Source organism: Castanea sativa, chromosome 8 (genome assembly GCF_040712315.1).
Source record: "Castanea sativa cultivar Marrone di Chiusa Pesio chromosome 8, ASM4071231v1".
Taxonomy (NCBI): domain Eukaryota; kingdom Viridiplantae; phylum Streptophyta; class Magnoliopsida; order Fagales; family Fagaceae; genus Castanea; species Castanea sativa.
In genome coordinates this window covers 2,575,731-2,593,196 of record NC_134020.1, presented here as the reverse complement: position 1 = coordinate 2,593,196, position 17,466 = coordinate 2,575,731, and the positions used below count along the sequence as shown (strand labels likewise).

At 40.0% G+C, this 17,466-nt stretch overlaps 2 protein-coding genes across 2 annotated transcripts; both read right to left on the bottom strand.

The window, feature by feature from the left end:
• Positions 1–10,980: 10,980 nt before the first annotated feature.
• Positions 10,981–12,098, bottom strand: LOC142605747 (uncharacterized). Its single transcript, XM_075777190.1, has 3 exons — positions 11,558–12,098; positions 11,211–11,398; positions 10,981–11,094 (listed from the first exon to the last, which is right to left on the bottom strand). Exons 1-3 carry the CDS (start codon positions 12,096–12,098, stop codon positions 10,981–10,983), a joined length of 843 nt encoding a protein of 280 aa, XP_075633305.1.
• A 123-nt stretch (positions 12,099–12,221) lies between these two features.
• On the bottom strand, positions 12,222–12,692 carry LOC142605746 (uncharacterized). Its single transcript, XM_075777189.1, has one exon. It carries the CDS (start codon positions 12,690–12,692, stop codon positions 12,222–12,224), a length of 471 nt encoding a protein of 156 aa, XP_075633304.1.
• Between the last annotated feature and the right edge of the window lie 4,774 nt (positions 12,693–17,466).

Below are 17,466 nucleotides of genomic sequence, written 5' to 3'. Positions count from 1 at the left end.
TATGGTCTTGATCTTTTAGTTCTAAGTTTACTAACTCATCTTTGACTTGGTTGTAAATAGATTGACTGAGGAGAATAGTCAAAATCAAGCTCTAGAGAGTTCTAGTGTTGAGGTAAAGTTTCTAACTTTGGCTCTTCACTTTCCTTTTATTTTCTTCATTCATAAATGTTTTTAGTTAAGTTTGTGAATTCTAATATGTTTGTTTAAGCTTAGGTTTTCTTTGTGTTTATTTCTGAGCATGTTAGGTTGTTAGTTTCTTTGTTCTCGTGTTTCTGTTTTGTAGTTTCTAGGTTAGGGTTCTTAGGACAAGTATGCATGCGCATGTTGCTTGCATGTGTACAAATACTCGTAGTATTCATATGCATACAAATGGGCTGCGTACGCATGCCTTATGTATGCAAACACATACTGTCACGACCCAAATCCATGGAACATGAATTTAGATGCATAACTAACTTGCTGATCTTACATAACTCAATAAACATAATTAATTTAAAATTTGAATAAAACTCCAAATAAAAAGTGCTCTTAATAAGCCTCTTACAATATCTAAAATCCACAATTTAGAATCTCCAAATACTATAAAATCTAAAGTGAAATAAAAATAATTAAAAATCCTTAAAAGCTTCAAGCATTATTGACATTGTCTAAAAACTCCCACGCTCTACCTTGCACCTTATGAAGTAATCCAAAATTCCGTTTCCCAGCTAAACTTTAATCTGAAAATTGTAATTGATGGGGTGACCCACACATCTAGTAAGCAATTATACACAATACACAATAAAATAGAGTCAAGAAAAGCACGAGTATTTTGATTTTTCACAAACTCATTCAATGATATCAAATATAATTATCCCAAAACATATAATGAACCACTTAATACATATGTAATCGAAGCTTAAAATCATTCGAAAATACATACATATAATTGATCAGAGCACATTATCATATATACACATATCACATATTCTCATATACAATCCTGTGAGCGGATACCAACATCTAACCCTTGTTGGTGAGGGATCAACACTTATTCTCACATACAACCCTATGAGCGGGTTTACATATATACCTGATCAATTCTAAAAACACTTATTTTGAGTCACATATCACAAACGCAAAGTTTATACAAAATAGTATAATTTTCTTAATATTAACGACTATTCGAAATATAAAGGCGTATCGAATATCACAATATCAAATTGAAACATAAATCAAAGGATGCTTAACTTTCTTAAGTAATAAATAAGAATTGAAGGGTTTATACAAGTATTTTACAATTCTTGAGTAAATTTGAAAATTCAACTTGCTAAAAGAAATGTTTTAAATACCATTTGGAAAAATAAGAAAATGACTTTCAAATCACTTGGTTTTAAACAAATTTAATGAACAAGAACCTTTTTGGAAAATGTACTTTGAAACTCAATTATTTCTGAAAATAGTTTAGTTTAGAAATCATCTTTTAAATGAGATTCGGACATTCAAAACTTTATTTACAATTTGAAGTTTCTCTTCAAGAAATTATTTAAAAGTCAAAGTTTCTCTTTAAATGATGTAAAAAAAAGCTTTTGATAAACCATAGAAAGTGTATGCTTAAAAACATAACCTTTGAAAACCTTCGACTTCTAGGAACCTAATGAAAAAAATTGTGCATATTATGCATAATTACTTACAGCCATTGAATCACTCTGAAAGTCCGACTAAAACAAGCTCCAAATAGTCTCAAAATACTCTTAAATAGGACCTATATTCAATCATGAAAATTACTTGATATCCCCCACAAAATATAAAGCTTATTGAACTATACAAATCGTTTCAAGAGACTTGTACTTTGACGAACAAATTAATAACACCGATGCAAGGAATTTCTACCCAAAAATGTTTCCTTGTATTTATCAAACCTTAAAGGCAGTAGCCAATACTTAATGACATAAGTTAATATACATAACCCCAAAAAATGTTAAAGCCACCTTATATATATAACCATAATAGAAAACCTTACAACCATCCTAATATATTTATATATATATATATATGTATGTATGTATGTATGTATGTATGTATGTATAACCACAATTGGAAAGGTGAAAGCCTCATGACTAAAGATTTGATCCATGACTTGTTCATCGATATACACGGTGGCCAATTCTAGAATTTAGTATATATATAAACCAATGAAAATGTAATGCTATATAAATGAATTGAGTTTCTTAATCCATGGCTTTTATGTAAAATATTCACAGTCGCTACCTACGATTTAATATACATATAACCAAAAGAAGATGTAAAGCCATATACATAACCTTTCTAAATTCACGGCTTGTAGTAGAATGCACACCGTGGGCAACTTGGGGTTTAATACATATTAATCCTAATGAAAACATAAAAATCTAATACATATATTAAGATTGTGATTCATAGGAAACTAACGTAAAGTGTAAACCATATTCTAAGAAAAATACCCCTTCAAACAATCTACATATTCCTAACATTTTCCAAGATAAAATTCTAAACCTTTAATTCTTTGATTCTAACAAATGAGAAATCATACTTGGAATTCTTTGGTTGCCTCTTTAACTAGCTCCAAGGAAAAATACACCTCCTAGTCTCCTTAGTGATGAAACCCTTCTTATGAAAACCTTAATTTATCTTTTCCTCTACCTTATATTTAACCCATCAGAGATGTGGGCTTAGTGGGGTAGTGGGCTGTAATTACTAACCAAAAAAAAAAAAAACTTATGGCCCTTCAACTTTGTATATTAAATAAATATATAATAAGCTCAAATAAAAATATGTGGGGTATTACACTCTTCCCCTCTTAAAATAAGTTTAGTCCTTGAACATAGAGAGATATTAGTCAACCAAAATAGCATCACTAAAACTTAGTACTATCCATAACCTGTGTAAAGTTGTGATTTACAATTGTTTTGTGTTGGCTTTAATTTCGTGCCAAAGTTGATTGTAATTTAGTTCAATCTTTTATACCCTATACTTTATGTGGGATTTTATTGTAAGGGTTGTGTGATAGAGAGAGAGAGTGTGAAGACTCCAGCATTTGAAGACAGAAGATTTCTCACGGGTATCTCACGACTAAGCATCTCGCAAAGTGATGCATGTGCCTTGCACATGACTGGAATGTGAAGAGTCATGACAGATGGTGACAACTGGTTTTCGCGAGTGTCTCGAAGGTGAGGCCTTCCCGCGAGATACCCATGAAATAGTCTGTTTTGCTATTTTGTCCTATCTGCTTTACTACATCCTCATACACACTATATATACCATCATTACCCATATATTGAGTAGAGAGCTTTTCAGAAGAGAAAAACCTAGCCTCAACCCTTGAGAGTGTGAGATTGTCATATCCAAAATTCTACACACCATCCATTGTGGTTTTCCTCTACTCTTACCTCTCCATTTCTATATCCTTGAGAGGTTGATAGCCCAAACACTTACCACACCCATACTGAGTGTCCAGTGAGTTTTTGGTGCTGCTGGGAAGCATTGGAAGAAGTGAAGCTTTGTCGGATGCAATCGGGCGCATTACGGGATTCGAAAAGCTAGACAAGACACGGTTCCGATAAGCCTTGTTGGAGTAGGAGCTTGGAGGGCTTAGGTGCATTGGGTAGACTAGGCTTGGAGGGTCTTTTGGTATTCGTTTATCCCAACTTATTGTCTAGTGGATTGATTTACCGCTTAGAGGGCAGTGGAGAGGTTTTTCGCCAAGTTCTTCGGTTTCCTCTTCAATAACACATCGGTGTGTTATCTTGTGTTTGCATCTCTCTTCCCTACTCTTTTAGCTTTCATTTTACTGCTGCGATTTGTTGAATATGGCTTAGAGTAGTTTTATTGTTTGTTCTCTTGCATTTACTCTTGTTTCCATACTTAGATAAGTTAGAGTAAAATCAACCGAGATGTAATTTTTAATTTGGGGTCTAAACAAGCTCTTGTGTTTTTAACACAAATACGAGGTTTCAATTGGTATTAGAGCGGGTGCACTTGTTGTGGTTTCATTACCTAAGTGCGATCCATGACCCTTTTTATGATGGATCGGTCACAATCTCTCAATGCTAGACCATTCTTTGATGGGAGCAACTATGCTTTTTGGAAAGTTCATATGAGGGAATTTCTTTGTTCTATAGATGAGTCCGTATGGAATTCTGTTGAGAATGGGTATGTTAGACCCATAATAGCCAAGTCCGAATGGGACAAGGCAGCACTTGCTTTGGCAAATGCCAATAGCAAAGCAATTAATGCTATATTTTGTAGTGTGTCTACTGATGTATTTCAGAGGATATCGCATGTGAAGACCGCAAAGGAAGCTTGAACGATTCTTAAGACTACCTAGGAAAGTACCAAGAAGGTCAAGGACACAAAACTTTAAATGCTTACCACTCGATTTGAAGAGCTTAAGAAGAGTGACGATGAGTCATTTGATTTATTCTATGGGAAGCTCAACGAAATTGTAATTGCCAAGCTCAATCTCGGTGAAAAGAATGAGGATGCTAAGGTGGTGAGAAAGATCTTGAGGTCCTTACCGGAGAGTTATTGTGCGAAGGTTACTGCTATAGAAGAAAGCAAAGATTTAGATGAGATTAAAATTCAAGAGCTAATTGGATCTCTCCAAACATATGAACTTGGACTGCTTTCTCACAAGCCAAGCAAATCGCTTGCACTCAAAACCATCAATGAAAGGATGGACAACTCTTCCGAAGAAGATGATATGGAGAAAGAAGTAGCATTCCTTGCAAAGAACTTCCGAAAATTTTTGAAGATGAAGAACAGTGGGAAGTCCTTTAGCAAAGGAAAGTTCTCATCATCCAAAGGTGGTAGAAAGGAGTTCAAGAAGAAAGATGGGAAGGACTCTCAATCCCCCTAAGGAGTTGTGTGCTTTGAATGCAACGGCCATGAACACATCAAGAAAGAATGTCCCAACTACTTGAGAGGGAAGGGTAAGGTGTTTGCCACTACTCTTAGCGACTCCTTAAGCTCAAATTTAGATAGGGAAGAAGAGTGTGACAGTGACAGGAACTATAGGGCTTTCATGACAATTACCTCCGTCAAACCTAAGGATGATTTGAGCAATTTGGTAAATGAACTTGGTGAGCATTCCGAGGGTGAGGAAGTTGAAGAATCGGAAGATGAAGATATATGCCAAAATGAAGGAGAGAGCAATTTTCAAGAAGCATATGATTCTTTGCTAGAAAATTATGGAAAATATGCCAAGGTTGTGAATCATGCTGTGAGAAAGATGAAGAAGATTGAAGAAGAGCCTTATGCAACTTAAAGAGGCAAAATGTGAAGTAGAAGGACTTAAGGGAGAGCTAGTTGAAGCTTACTGTAAGATCAAGTTTCTAGAGCTTGAAATAATCGAAGCCAATGTCAAGGTTGAGCGTATCTCCACCAAGAAATTTGAAAGTGTGTTGTCATCACAAAAATCTTCACATGACAAGACCGGTTTGGGCTATACCGGAGAAGGAAGCTCCAGCAGCAAACCGAAGAAGGAAGTAAGGTTTGTATCAGCCAAGAGTGTTGAGAAACTTAAAGAAGTGATGCCTGAGATTGAAACCCCTACTGTTGAGAAAAGAACCATTGGTGTAAGACCAAAAGATAAAGGGAAGTCATTACCCAAAAATCAGAGGGGCTTTAATTGAATCATGTGTGTCATCGTTGTGGCGTTCAGGGGCACACAGGACCTAACTGTTTCAAGCTACATGCACTCAAGAAAGTTGATTCCATGCGTGGCCAAGAAAGTGCAAAGAAGAAAGCAAAGGGAATACAATCCAAGGGAGAAAATGAAGGACATCTCATTGGAGACGTCATGGAAATGCTGAAGAACATCTCTCTATGCCTTGCTAGCTTCACTCTGAGGTTGGAAAGTTATGTTGGTCGTGCACCTCCATCCAAGGCTCTCACCCAAAACACTTGAAAAGTGTGGGTGAAGAAGGGTACCCATGCATAATTATTTCCTATGACCATGTTTTAATTCTTTCATTGTTTAGGGTCATAGGTTTATGCATCATGTCAAGCAAAATCTTCTTGTGTCATTGCTTCTGATTCGTAGCATGTTTCTTTTGCTAGTTGTCATTTTTGTTTTTGTTTTTGTTTTTGTTGATCTTACTTTTTCTGTTATGTTTTTGAGTATGTTGAAAAATTCAAAAACTCATAAAAATTGAAAAATCTTTAAAAAGTTTGATCTCTTGTGTTGTGTATATCACATGTGAGTTTGGCCTAGTACTCTCGTACTAATGGCGTAGTGCATTTACGAGCTTAGCTTATTTTGTATGCAAATCTTGAAATCTATGTGGGACAAATCTTGAAATCTATGTGTGATTGTTGTAAATCGATCTTCAAGCTTGTCATGAATGATTAGTCAATAGTCTTGTTGGTCTTCATACATGCATAGACTTGTGCCTATATCTTTTCCCACACTTTTATGTTTTTGCTTAAAGAGCTCATCAAATGTCAAATCTCGAAAAGAGATATTGAGCTGCAAAAACCGTCTCACATACTAGTATTTGACTAGGAAAAACGGAAAGCAACTTGTATTGAAATGTGTGGTGCCTCAAAAAGCCAAAGACTTATTGATGAAGTACAAGTTCGTCAGTCACAGTGGAGTCGTCCAGATGAAGTCGAACCCTAGCTCCCGCAGAAGTAAAATCGATGAAGTAGTTCTCCTAATATGGTCACCGGTGTGGTGCCTGCCACAACGCCTCCTATGTCAAAGTTAATATCAACAAAAAATTAACCAATATAGTAAAAATAGCAAGTAGTATTTCTCAGTGTGTCTAAGTACCTTTTTCAGGTGCTTGTGAGGAGCTTATATATGTTTTTTTACAGCCTTTAGCCGTTGTGGTGGTGATTGGGGCATTAATGCCTCTTCTGATAACGCCTCTTGCTCTGTAATGTGGACTTTAATAGGTGTTCAACAGTTTAAACAATTGTTTTGTAACCATTTGAGATATTATTGCTTGTTAATTGCTTTGGGTATTCGCGTCACTGATGTGGGCGTCTGAGACAAGCTCGTCTAAGGAATTGTCTTCGTTGACAACGATGATTTCATCCATGTAAGTTAAATTTGTCATTCCCAACAGCTGCCCCTAGATTTTGCGATCGTCATGTTTTACTGACGATCGCAGAATTTGAAAGGTCTGTGGACTGTACATGGCTCTTGGGATTTTGCTCCGCATTAATTGTGTAGTGGCTGCACCACACGCGTTGTTGCCACGTGGCTTATTTCGATTGGTGGAGTTAATGCTGCAGTTGCCCGACCCTTGGGTTTCCCGCTGAATTTCAGATTTTTGGGCTCCAATTTTTAAATTTTTTCTTCTCCTCATTTTTTTTAAGTTCCCAATCATTGCTTTGAGTATCTTCTTCTCCCTCTGTGATTTTTCCTTCCAGGCTGGTGCGTGGCGGAGCTTCCCATTTTTTTGTTTTGAGGTATGTCTTCTCATCTTTCCTTTTGATTCTTCTTCCTAACTGGCGTTCCTTGTGCTAAATTTTTTATTTCTTTTTCTTCTTTTTCGGCGCATTTATTCCTCTGGCTCTTTTGGGTTTTAAGACTTGTCTTTCTCCTTGGCTCTATTGGTTTTTCCATGGTTAGTGGCTCTGAAGTTAGGATAGCTTGCCCTTCGATCTCTTTTCTCTTTGTGCATTTAGGGGGGTCTTTAGGAGTTTTTCCGAACCACGAAATTTTGTTTTTGAGGGCAATAGCCTTAGCATTGCTTTGGCCGATCTGTTGCCTTTGCTTCGTTAATCGGTCGATTGGTTCGAGGGTCTGGTGAAAGAGTGGGGAATAATGTCTGACGTTAGGTCGAGTGAACTCGAGACTGGGCTGTCGTCTAGCGATAACCCAGCTGAGGAAGATATTGTCGTCTCTATGCTTCGAGATGTTAAGGCTTTTCACGCTCTCGAGGAGGTGTGTGCGTTGGACGCTGAAACATTGGGTAGGTTTAAGGACAAATTCCAGTTCCCAGATTGGGTTAGGGTTCATCTGCCTACTAAAAGGGATCAGGCTTGACATTTTTTTCCCAAGGAGGTATGTTTTTATGAGTCTTCCTTCGTCTGTGGGCTGAGGTTTCCCGTCCACCCATTCGTCATGGAGCTGCTATATCATTTAGGTATTGCTCCTGGGCAACTTATGCCCAATTCGTGGAGGATACTGGTCAGCTGTATGGGGATATGGCTGGCTGCCATGGACGGAAGCATGCTTAAAGTAGATGAACTTGTCTATCTGTATTGATTGAAAGAGTCCAAGGAGCATGGGTACTATGAGTTGGTGCCCTAGGAGCGAAGGACCAGAATAGTCAGGGGTTTGCCTTCGTCTTTCAAGTATTGGAAGTCTAGATTTTTCTTTGTGTTTTGGGGACGACTTTGAGACTCTCTCCGGTGGGGTTTGGGGTGATCTTCCGAGGTTACTTCGTCGGTGGGGAGCCCCAACCTTAGGTGCGTTATTATTTTCTTTCGTCATTTGAGTTTTGCTGCGTTTGCTTTTGTAGTTGCTAACTCTTTTACTCCTTGTTTTGCGCAGTTAAAAGACGACCCAAGCTTAAGAGTAGGTACAAAGATTGGGTGGAGAAAGCACTCGTGTACGCAAAGACGATTGAAGATTGGGACGACTTGGTGGACCCGAGGACTCTCTCTCTCTACTGTTTTGGCCCAGAGCCTTCTGCCTTTGTCCTGCGCAACCTTGACATTGAGGAGAAAAAGAAACAAAAGAGTGAGTTCGTTAGTGTTGACTCTTGCACAAACTTGATTTTAATTATCTCTCTTTTTTCCTTTTTTATTTATTTTTATTTTTTTTTATGAGTGCCTTCTTTCTTGCAAAAATAACGACCAAGTTTAACAAGGATTTGTACACAAAAATGAGGTCAAAGAAGAATGAGCCACTGTCCAATCTCGGGAAGAGGATGGTGCGCGTCACTGGGAAGGGCCCCTCCGTCAATCCAACTATCTTCGGAACTCTCGTTGTTTCAGGTATCGAAACAATGAGGACAGCGTCTCCTGCTACCTTGGTTGAAGAGATCCCCACTCCTGTTTCCAAAAGGCCACGATTACTTGACAAAGGGAAGGAAAAGGCAGATTCTCGTTCGTCCTCCATTTGGGATAACAAGAAGCTGGCGGTGGAGAGGGCGCATAGGGTCGTCACTACCGCGGACCTGAAGGTCTTATCTGGTATGCCTTTTAATGAGGTTGCAACTCGTCATGTCCATAAGCTTGTTCAAGTAAAGAGCTCGTGCAACTTTTTAGTTTCATTTTTCTTCCCTTTCGTTGCATAAACAACCTCAATTTTCTTTTCAGGTGCTAGGAGAGAGCCTTCATATAACCTTTGAGTATCTTACCCAAGAGGCCAAGGTGGCGTCTATGGTATCCAGGATGGAGGCTTTAGAGTTGGAGAATTCTACACTAAAGAAGAAGCTTATTGAGTCTATGGACGAGTCCACTACTTTGAAGGAGAAAGTCAAGACCTTAGGTGACAACCTTAAAGATGAGCGTCAACTAGTCTTGGAGAAGGATGAACAACTTCTGGGTGCCAAGGAGAGGATTAAAACGATGGCCGCCAATGTTGTTGAGGCTTTTCAACAGACTGGCGAATTCAATACTGTTCTCTTCAGCTGGTATTTCAAGGGGTTTGAACTCCTGAGGAGGTACCTTGTTAAGCATTCCACTAGGGTGAATCTGGAAAGCTTAGACTTGGAGGAGGTGGATAAGGAGATGGCAGTTGACGAGGCTACTCGTTCCTTTGCTCCAGAAATTGATGTTTCTGAGAATTCCCCTACTGGAGATGCTGCTATTGATCCCTGAACTTGTCGTTTGCAGAAGAAATTCCTTTTTTTTTCTTCTTTTTATATTACCCGTTATGTTTTGGGCTAATTTTGAGAACAATATCTTTGGCCCAGTGTTTATGGGCTTTAGGTTTGGAAAACAATGATATTTGCTTGCTATTTTTTAGGCTTAAGCTAATTTAACCACTGCATGCTTTCTTACTTGTGGTTTATGTTCCTGTAGCCTTTTCCTTCTACATCAATTGCATGCTCACTTACATGCCTGTGACCTTTTTTGATAGTTTTGGTGAGAACTGGCTACGGATTTTGTCTGAGCAGCTTGCATCCTGTGACGAACTTGTACTTGTCTAGGTGCGATTTACACCCTTTAGGAACTTTGTTAATTTGGTCATCAGTAACTTACATCCGTCTAGGCAGAATCTTATTACTTAGCCATTCTTGTGATTTAAGAACTTGTCAGTCGTTTGTCCCGTCAGTAACTTACATCCGTCTAGGCAGAATCTTGTTACTTTGTCACTTTTTTTACTTAAGCCCTTGTCAATCGCTTGACTTCGTCAATAACTTACATTAGTCTAGGCAGAATCTTGTTACTTCATCACTTTTGTGACTTAAGTCCTTGTCAATCGCTTGACTTCGTCAGTAACTTACATTCATTTAGGTGGAATCTTGTTACTTAGTCACTTTTGTGACTTGAGCCCTTGTCAATCGCTTGACTTCGTCAGTAACTTACATCTGTCTAGGCGAAATCTTGTTACTTAGTCATTTTTTGCCACATTTTGTATTATAAAACCTGCACACATTGAAACAATTGGTTGAATAATTCTTTTTATTGCTTTCAAGGATGAATACAATCGCTTGTTACATCTATTGGTGGTATTTCTTCAAGTGCTCAATGTTTAATGGTCGTGGGAGTTTCTGCCCTTCTAGGGTTTCTAGATGGTAACTGCCTTGTCTGGAATAATGGATGACCTTGTATGGACCTTCCCATGTAGGGCCGAGCTTTCCTTAAGTAGGATCTCTGGTTACCGGGGTGACCTTGCGTAAGACGAGGTCTCCTATCTTAAGTCGTCTGAGCTTCACTCTCTTGTTGTAGTAAGCAGCCATCTTCCACTAATACTTCATCATCTTATCAGAGGCTTTGTCTCTCACTTCATCCAGACAGTCTAGGTTGACTCGTATCTTGTTGTCGTTACTCTCCTCATTGAACATTTCTCGTCTCATGCTGGTTATTCCTACTTCGACCGGGATGATTGCCTTGGTGCCGTAAGTGAGCCTGAAAGGGGTCTCTCCTGTTGGGGTTCTTGTTGTAGTCCTGTATGCCCACAATACATTGGGCAATTCTTTAGGCCAGGTGCCCTTGGCGTCATCCAACTTGGCCTTAATTATCCTGAGCAGTATCTGATTCGTTACCTCTGTCTATCCGTTTACCTGTGGGTGTCCCAAGGATGAGAACTGGTTCTTGATCCCTAAGCTTGAGCAGAAGTCCCTGAAATTCTGACTGTCGAACTGCCACCCGTTGTCTGATATGATCGTCCGTGGGATCCCGAACCTGCAGATGATGTTCTTCCAGATGAAGTTCTGGATTCTGGCCTCAGTGACGGTTGCTAGAGCTTTTGCTTCAAACCACTTTGTGAAATAATCAATTGCGACTAGCAGAAATTTTACCTGTCCTTTAGCTTGGGGCAATGGGCTGACGATGTCGATCCCCTATTGTGCAAAAGGCCAAGGGGAACATATGGTCGTCAATTTCTCCGCTGGAAGACGTTGAACATTACCAAATCTTTGACACTTGTCGCACTTCTTGACGAGGTTCCTAGCATCTTCCTGCATTTTGGGCCAGAAATAACCAGTCTTGATAACTTTACTTATCAGTGATCTAGGGCATGCGTGGTCTCCGCAACTTCCTTCGTGAACTTCTTTCAAAATATATTTGGCTTCCTCTTCATCCACATATTTCAAGTATGGCATGGAGAAGCCTCTTTTGTATAGAGTATCGTTCAAGATCGTGAACCTGGCTACTCTCTTTCTGACATTCCTGGCCTCTTTAATGTCTTGAGGGAGGTGCCCCTCTTGAAGGAAGGATATGATTGGCGTCATCCAGCTACTTGTGCTTTGTTTTACAAATGTAGGGATCTCCTCAATATTGGGGTGTTTCTGGATTTCTAGCATCAAGTATGCATCTACTGTTGCTTCTTTCGATGATGCCATCTTTGCGACTTCATCCGGTAGGACGTTCGGACTTCTTGGAATCTGTTTAAATTCAACTTTATCAAATTCTTGAATCAAATGCTTTGTCAATCTGAGGTATTTCTGCATTCTTTCCTCCCTTGCTTCATATTCTTCTTTGACCTGCCTAACCACTAGTTTCGAATCACTCTGGACTAATAGATTTTTGACCCCAAGTGCTTTTCCAAGCCTCAGTCCTATTAGTATCTGTTCTTATTCAGCCTCGTTATTAGTAGCTGAGAATTTCAGCTGGACTCCATACTTGAGTACTTCTCTTTCAGGGGTGATCATGACGACCCCGACTCCCCATCTTTTTTGAGCTGACAAATCGTCTGTTTGTACTGTCCACCGTTCTATTTCGTCGGTGTGGTTATCCTCGTCCGAGAGAGTAAATTTGGCAATGAAGTTAGCCAGGGCTTGTGCTTTAATAGCTGTTTTGGGCTGGTATATAATGTTGAACTGACTGAGTTTGATTGCCCACTGGACCATTCTCCTTGCTGCTTCGAGCTTGTTCATGGACTTCTTAATGGGTTGGTCTGTCATTACTAGGATAGGGTTCGCTTGAAAGTACGGTTGTAGTTTGCGCGAAGCTACTATCAATGCGAATATAATCTTCTCAATCTTTGGGTACCTGGCCTTTGCACCTTGGAAAGCTTGACTAACATAGTAAACTGGGAGCTGCATCTTGCCCTCTTTTGGAATCAATGTCGCACTTATGGCCGTGGTTGATACTGCCAGATACAAGTATAAATCTTCCCCTTCCTTGGATGAACTTAAGAGGGGTGGGTTACTTAGGTAACATTTAAGTTCCTAAAATGCTGCCTTGCATTCGTCCGTCCACACAAAACCCTATTTCAACGTCTTGAAAAAGGGCAAGCATCTGTCCGTCACTTTTGAAACAAACCTATTGAGTGCCGCAACCCTTCCTGTGAGCTTTTGGACTTCCTTGACGGTCTTGGGCGAAGTCATGTTGAGTATAGCCTATATCTTCTCCAGGTTTGCTTCTATTCCCCTTTGAGACACCATGAATCCCAAGAACTTCCGTAAAGTGACACCGAAGGCACATTTGCTAGGATTTAAGTTCATTTGGTATTCCCTAAGAGTGGTAAATGTCTCCTTCAAGTCCTCCAAATGCGACAGTTCCTCCTTACTCTTGACGAGCATATCATCCACATACACCTCCATATTCCTGCCAATCTGCTTACTGAACATCTTGTTCACTAACCTCTGATAGGTTGCCCCTACATTCTTCAGCCCAAAAGGCATCACCTTGTAACAATAAAATGAAAGCAGTCTTTTCTTGATCTTCCTTAGCCATCTTTATCTGGTTATATCCTGAAAAAGCATCCACGAACGTCAGTAACTTATGTCCGGCCATAGAATCCACCAACTGGTCTATCCTCGGCAGTGGAAAACTGTCCATTAGGCAAGCCTTGTTTAGGTCCGTGAAATCCACACACATTCTCCATTTTCCATTGGCTTTTTTCACCAACACGACGTTGGCCAGCCACTCAGGATAGTAAACCTCTCGAATGAAGCCTGCTAGTAACAGCTTGTTAACCTCGTCAGTGATCACTTAGTTTCGTTCAGGGGCAAAAACTCGTTGTCTTTGTTGGACGGGCTTTTTCTTGGGGTCCACGTTCAGTTTATGCTAGACAACTTTAGGGAATATACCGGGCATATCTTCGTGACTCCAAGTGAAGACGTCCATGTTTTTCCTGAGGAATTGAATGAGTTTTGTCCTCATCCCGGGGCTTAAGGTCGTTCCTATCCTCATCATCTTGGCTGCTTCTCCTTCAAGCATTTCTACTGTTTCCAAGGCTTCTACTTTATCTTCTTTTTTCTCTTCGATCGTCCACGTATGGTTCTCCTTTGCAGCCAGCACAGCCTAGTAGCATTCCCTAGCTAAGACCTGATCTCCTTTCACCTTACCAACACCGTCCTCAGTTGGGAATTTCACTTTTAGGCAGTAGGTGGACGTAGCTGCCTTCCACCGGTTAAGCGTAGGCCTTCCAATGATTACATTGTAAGAGGAGGGGCAATCTACCACCAGGAAGTCCAATTGATGGGTCAGCTGCCTCGGGTAGGTCCCTACTGTGACTTTCAATATCACTATTCCCTTAGGGTATACCCTATCTCCACTAAAGCTAACGAGGGCGGAGTCGAATGGGTGCAATCTTCCAGGATCTAGCTTCAGCTGCTAGAAGGCTGGTAAGTAGATGATGTCTGTGGAGCTACCATTGTCTACCAGGATCCTCTTGGTATTGAACCCTTCAATCGTGAGCGTTATGACCAAGGGGTCATTATACGGTTGCTTCACTCCCCTAGCATCCTCCTCATTGAAAGACATGTCCTGGTTCGTCCGTCTCTACTTGAATGGGGGTATTATATGGACGCTATTCACCTACCTCTGGCATGCTTTCTTAAGGGATTTGAATGATCCTCCCACGAATGGCCCTCCTGCAATTGTACTTATCTCCCCGATCACATCCTAGGGTGATTGGGGCGGACGAATCTCATTCTTAGACGAGGATTTGCGCTGGCTCTTATTGCCATCTCTGAACCTTCTGGACTCTCCCTTCTTCACATACTTCTACAATTTTTCTTTCTGTATCAGCTCCTCTATTTGTTCTTTCAAGTCCCGGCAATCCTCTGTGTAGTGGCCATGATCCTTGTGGAACCGGCAGTATTTGTTCTTGTCACGTACATTAGGGGACAAGTGTAAAGGTCTCGGCCATTTAAGGTAGTGTTCATTTTTAATCTGTGTCAAAATTTTGTCAACAGGCATAATTAAAGCGGTGAATTTTACCGTTCTTGGAGCTTTTTCGTCCTTCCGTTTATCTCTATCATTGCCTTGACGGCCTGGACGTTCCTTCTTTTGTCCCCTGCATACGTCCTCTTTCCTTCCCTCTTTTCCTGGCTTTCCTTTGTCCACTATGGCTGCTAATGCATCTTTTGTGTTCATGTACTTTTACACCTTTAGGAGCATTTCTGCCATCGTCTTAGGTGGATTCTTTGCCAGTGAAACCACAAACTCTCTAGACTTCAGCCTTGTTTTAAAGGTCATCAGCTGTACTTTGTCGTCAGTGTCGTCCACTTCCAGGGTTTCTCGAGTAAAGCGTTTCACGTATGATCGCAAGGTTTCTTTCTCCCCTTGCTTAATAGTGAGTAGGTGGTCCACTGGTCTCTTACGACGTTGCCCTTCGACGAAATGGCGCAGAAAGGCGCTACTTAACTGTTCGAAGTTTCGATGGATGAGGTTGGCAGTTATGTGAACCACTCTTTTGCAGCTCCTTTAAGTGTGGTAGGGAAGGAACGACACATTATTTCATCGGGGGGTTGTTGGAGGCCCAATGTCGTCTTGAAGGTATTAAGGTGATCCTGGGGGTCCTTAAGCCCGTCAAAAGGCTTAAGTTGAGACAACTAAAACTTCACCGACACTGGTCGTTCCAAGACTGCCACAGTGAAGGGAGAATCTGTTGCCCTGACCATCCTATCCAGGCTCCGATCGGTCTTCTCCTTAATGGCATTTCTCAGTTCGTCCATCTCCATCCTCATTTCTTAAAGAAGATCAAAATTTTGTTCGTCTGGAGTAGTGGTCCTTCGTCGGTTGCTTCTCCCATGGCTGTCTCCTTCATCCTCTTGGACAGCTTTGGACCGATTCTCCTCCTGCTGAAGCCGTTGTCTCATCTTCTAATTCTGCCTGGTGAGCTCTTCAACGTGGCCACAAGAGCTTGGACTTGCTGGGCTAAGGCCACTGAATCCTGGTTGGACTCCATCTAAATATTGAAGTTGGTAGAAACTACGCTTTCGAATTGTAGTACGAAAATGTCGTTCCCCCCAGACGGCGCCAAACTAATAAAGCACAAGTTCGTCAGTCACAGTGGAGTCATCCAGATGAACTCGAACCCTAGCTCCCGCAAAAGTAAAATCCATGAAGTAGTTCTCCTAATATGGTCACCGGTGTGGTGCCTGCCACAACGCCTCCAATGCCAAAGTTAATATCAACAAAAAATTAAGCAATATAGTAAAAATAGCAAGTAGTATTTCTCAGTGTGTCTAAGTACCTTTTTCAAGTGCTTGTGAGGAGCTTATATATGTTTTTTACAGCCTCTAGCCGCTTTGGTGGTGATTGGGGCATTAATGCCTCTTCTGATAACGCCTCTTGCTCTGTAATGTGGACTTTGATAGGTGTTCAACGGTCTAAACAACTGTTTTGTAACCGTTTGAGATATTATTGCCTGTATTAATTGTTTTGGGTATCCGCATCACTGATGTGGGCATCTGAGACAAGCTCGTTTAAGGAATTGTCTTCGTCGACAATGTTGATTTCGTCCGTGTAAGTTAAATTCGTCATTCCCATCACTTATTCGCTTACAAAGTTGAAATATCAAAAATTTAGGCATCGATCTCAAAATGAGATGTACTTTGTTAAAAAATGATCATATGTTATGTTCTGTAAAGAAGCCAAATGAAAAGTTTCAAAGTTTTGTAATCATTCTTGTGGGAGATCATATATGTTTATTTCTATAATTGAGATAGTCCACTTGACTTAGTACTAGTTGTGTATGACTTGATTGAATTGATCATTGAAGCTTCACTCTAGATTAAGGACTATTCCACTTTTGATACTCACACACAACACACAAGACTTTATTCAATGAATGCTTATTTTATTTGTGTGATTGTACATGATTAAATGTGACGTGTATTTCTCAATTTCTTGCCGATCAAACCTAAAAAGATTTTTGAGTATTTTATGTTTTTTTGAAAGTGTTTTTATACTTTCGTGCTTTAAGTCTTTGTTCAATATGCATTTTTGTGTTCTTATTCAAAAACTGGTTCAGAGGCATTTTAGCGAGTAGCTCGCGACTTAGAGCTTCCCGCGAAAATTACTTAAGGGAAATTAAAAAGTCACATTTTCATCCAGAGAGTCTCGCTATTGCCTCGCGAGTATTTCGCGACTAAACTCTACTCGCGAAATGGTTTTAGGCAAAAACTAGAATTTTTTCTATTTCATACAGAGACTTTCACAATTGTCTTGCGACTGTGTCACAACTAAAAGCTTTTCACGAAAGCTTCTATGTGTCTCGCGACTCGCGACTCTCTAACTCGCGAAAAACGTGTGTTTTCAGTTTTTATGTAGTAGATGTAACATTCTTTTTTAAATCACTCTTTTCCCTCACTTCGCCTCTCTCGAACCCCTCTCAACCCAAAACTCTCTTTCACTCAAACCCCAACTTTTTCAAGAAAAATATTTGTAAAATCTCTTCAAGGTATATTTTTTTTCTAAACATTCTTTTCACTTTTGTTTTAGATTATGCAAAAAATTTCTTAGGGTTACAAATTTTGGGGTTTTTCGAAACAAGGGTTGGGTTCATGATTTTTAAGCAAAATATTTTCAAATTTTTGATTGGGGTGAGTCCCATTTGCTGTGTTTGTATCTATGTTGGCCCCA

Coding starts and splice junctions, on each gene's coding strand:
- LOC142605747 (XM_075777190.1), bottom strand. CDS start 12,098: ATGCAGAAATACCTCAGATTGACAAAGCATTTGATTCAAGAATTTGAT. Junction 11,399..11,557: donor CGACAAGTGTCAAAGATTTG/GTAATGTTCAAC, acceptor AGTGGTTTGAAG/CAAAAGCTCTAGCAACCGTC. Junction 11,095..11,210: donor CATCCTTGGGACACCCACAG/GTAAACGGATAG, acceptor GTGGGCATACAG/GACTACAACAAGAACCCCAA.
- LOC142605746 (XM_075777189.1), bottom strand. CDS start 12,692: ATGCAGCTCCCAGTTTACTATGTTAGTCAAGCTTTCCAAGGTGCAAAG.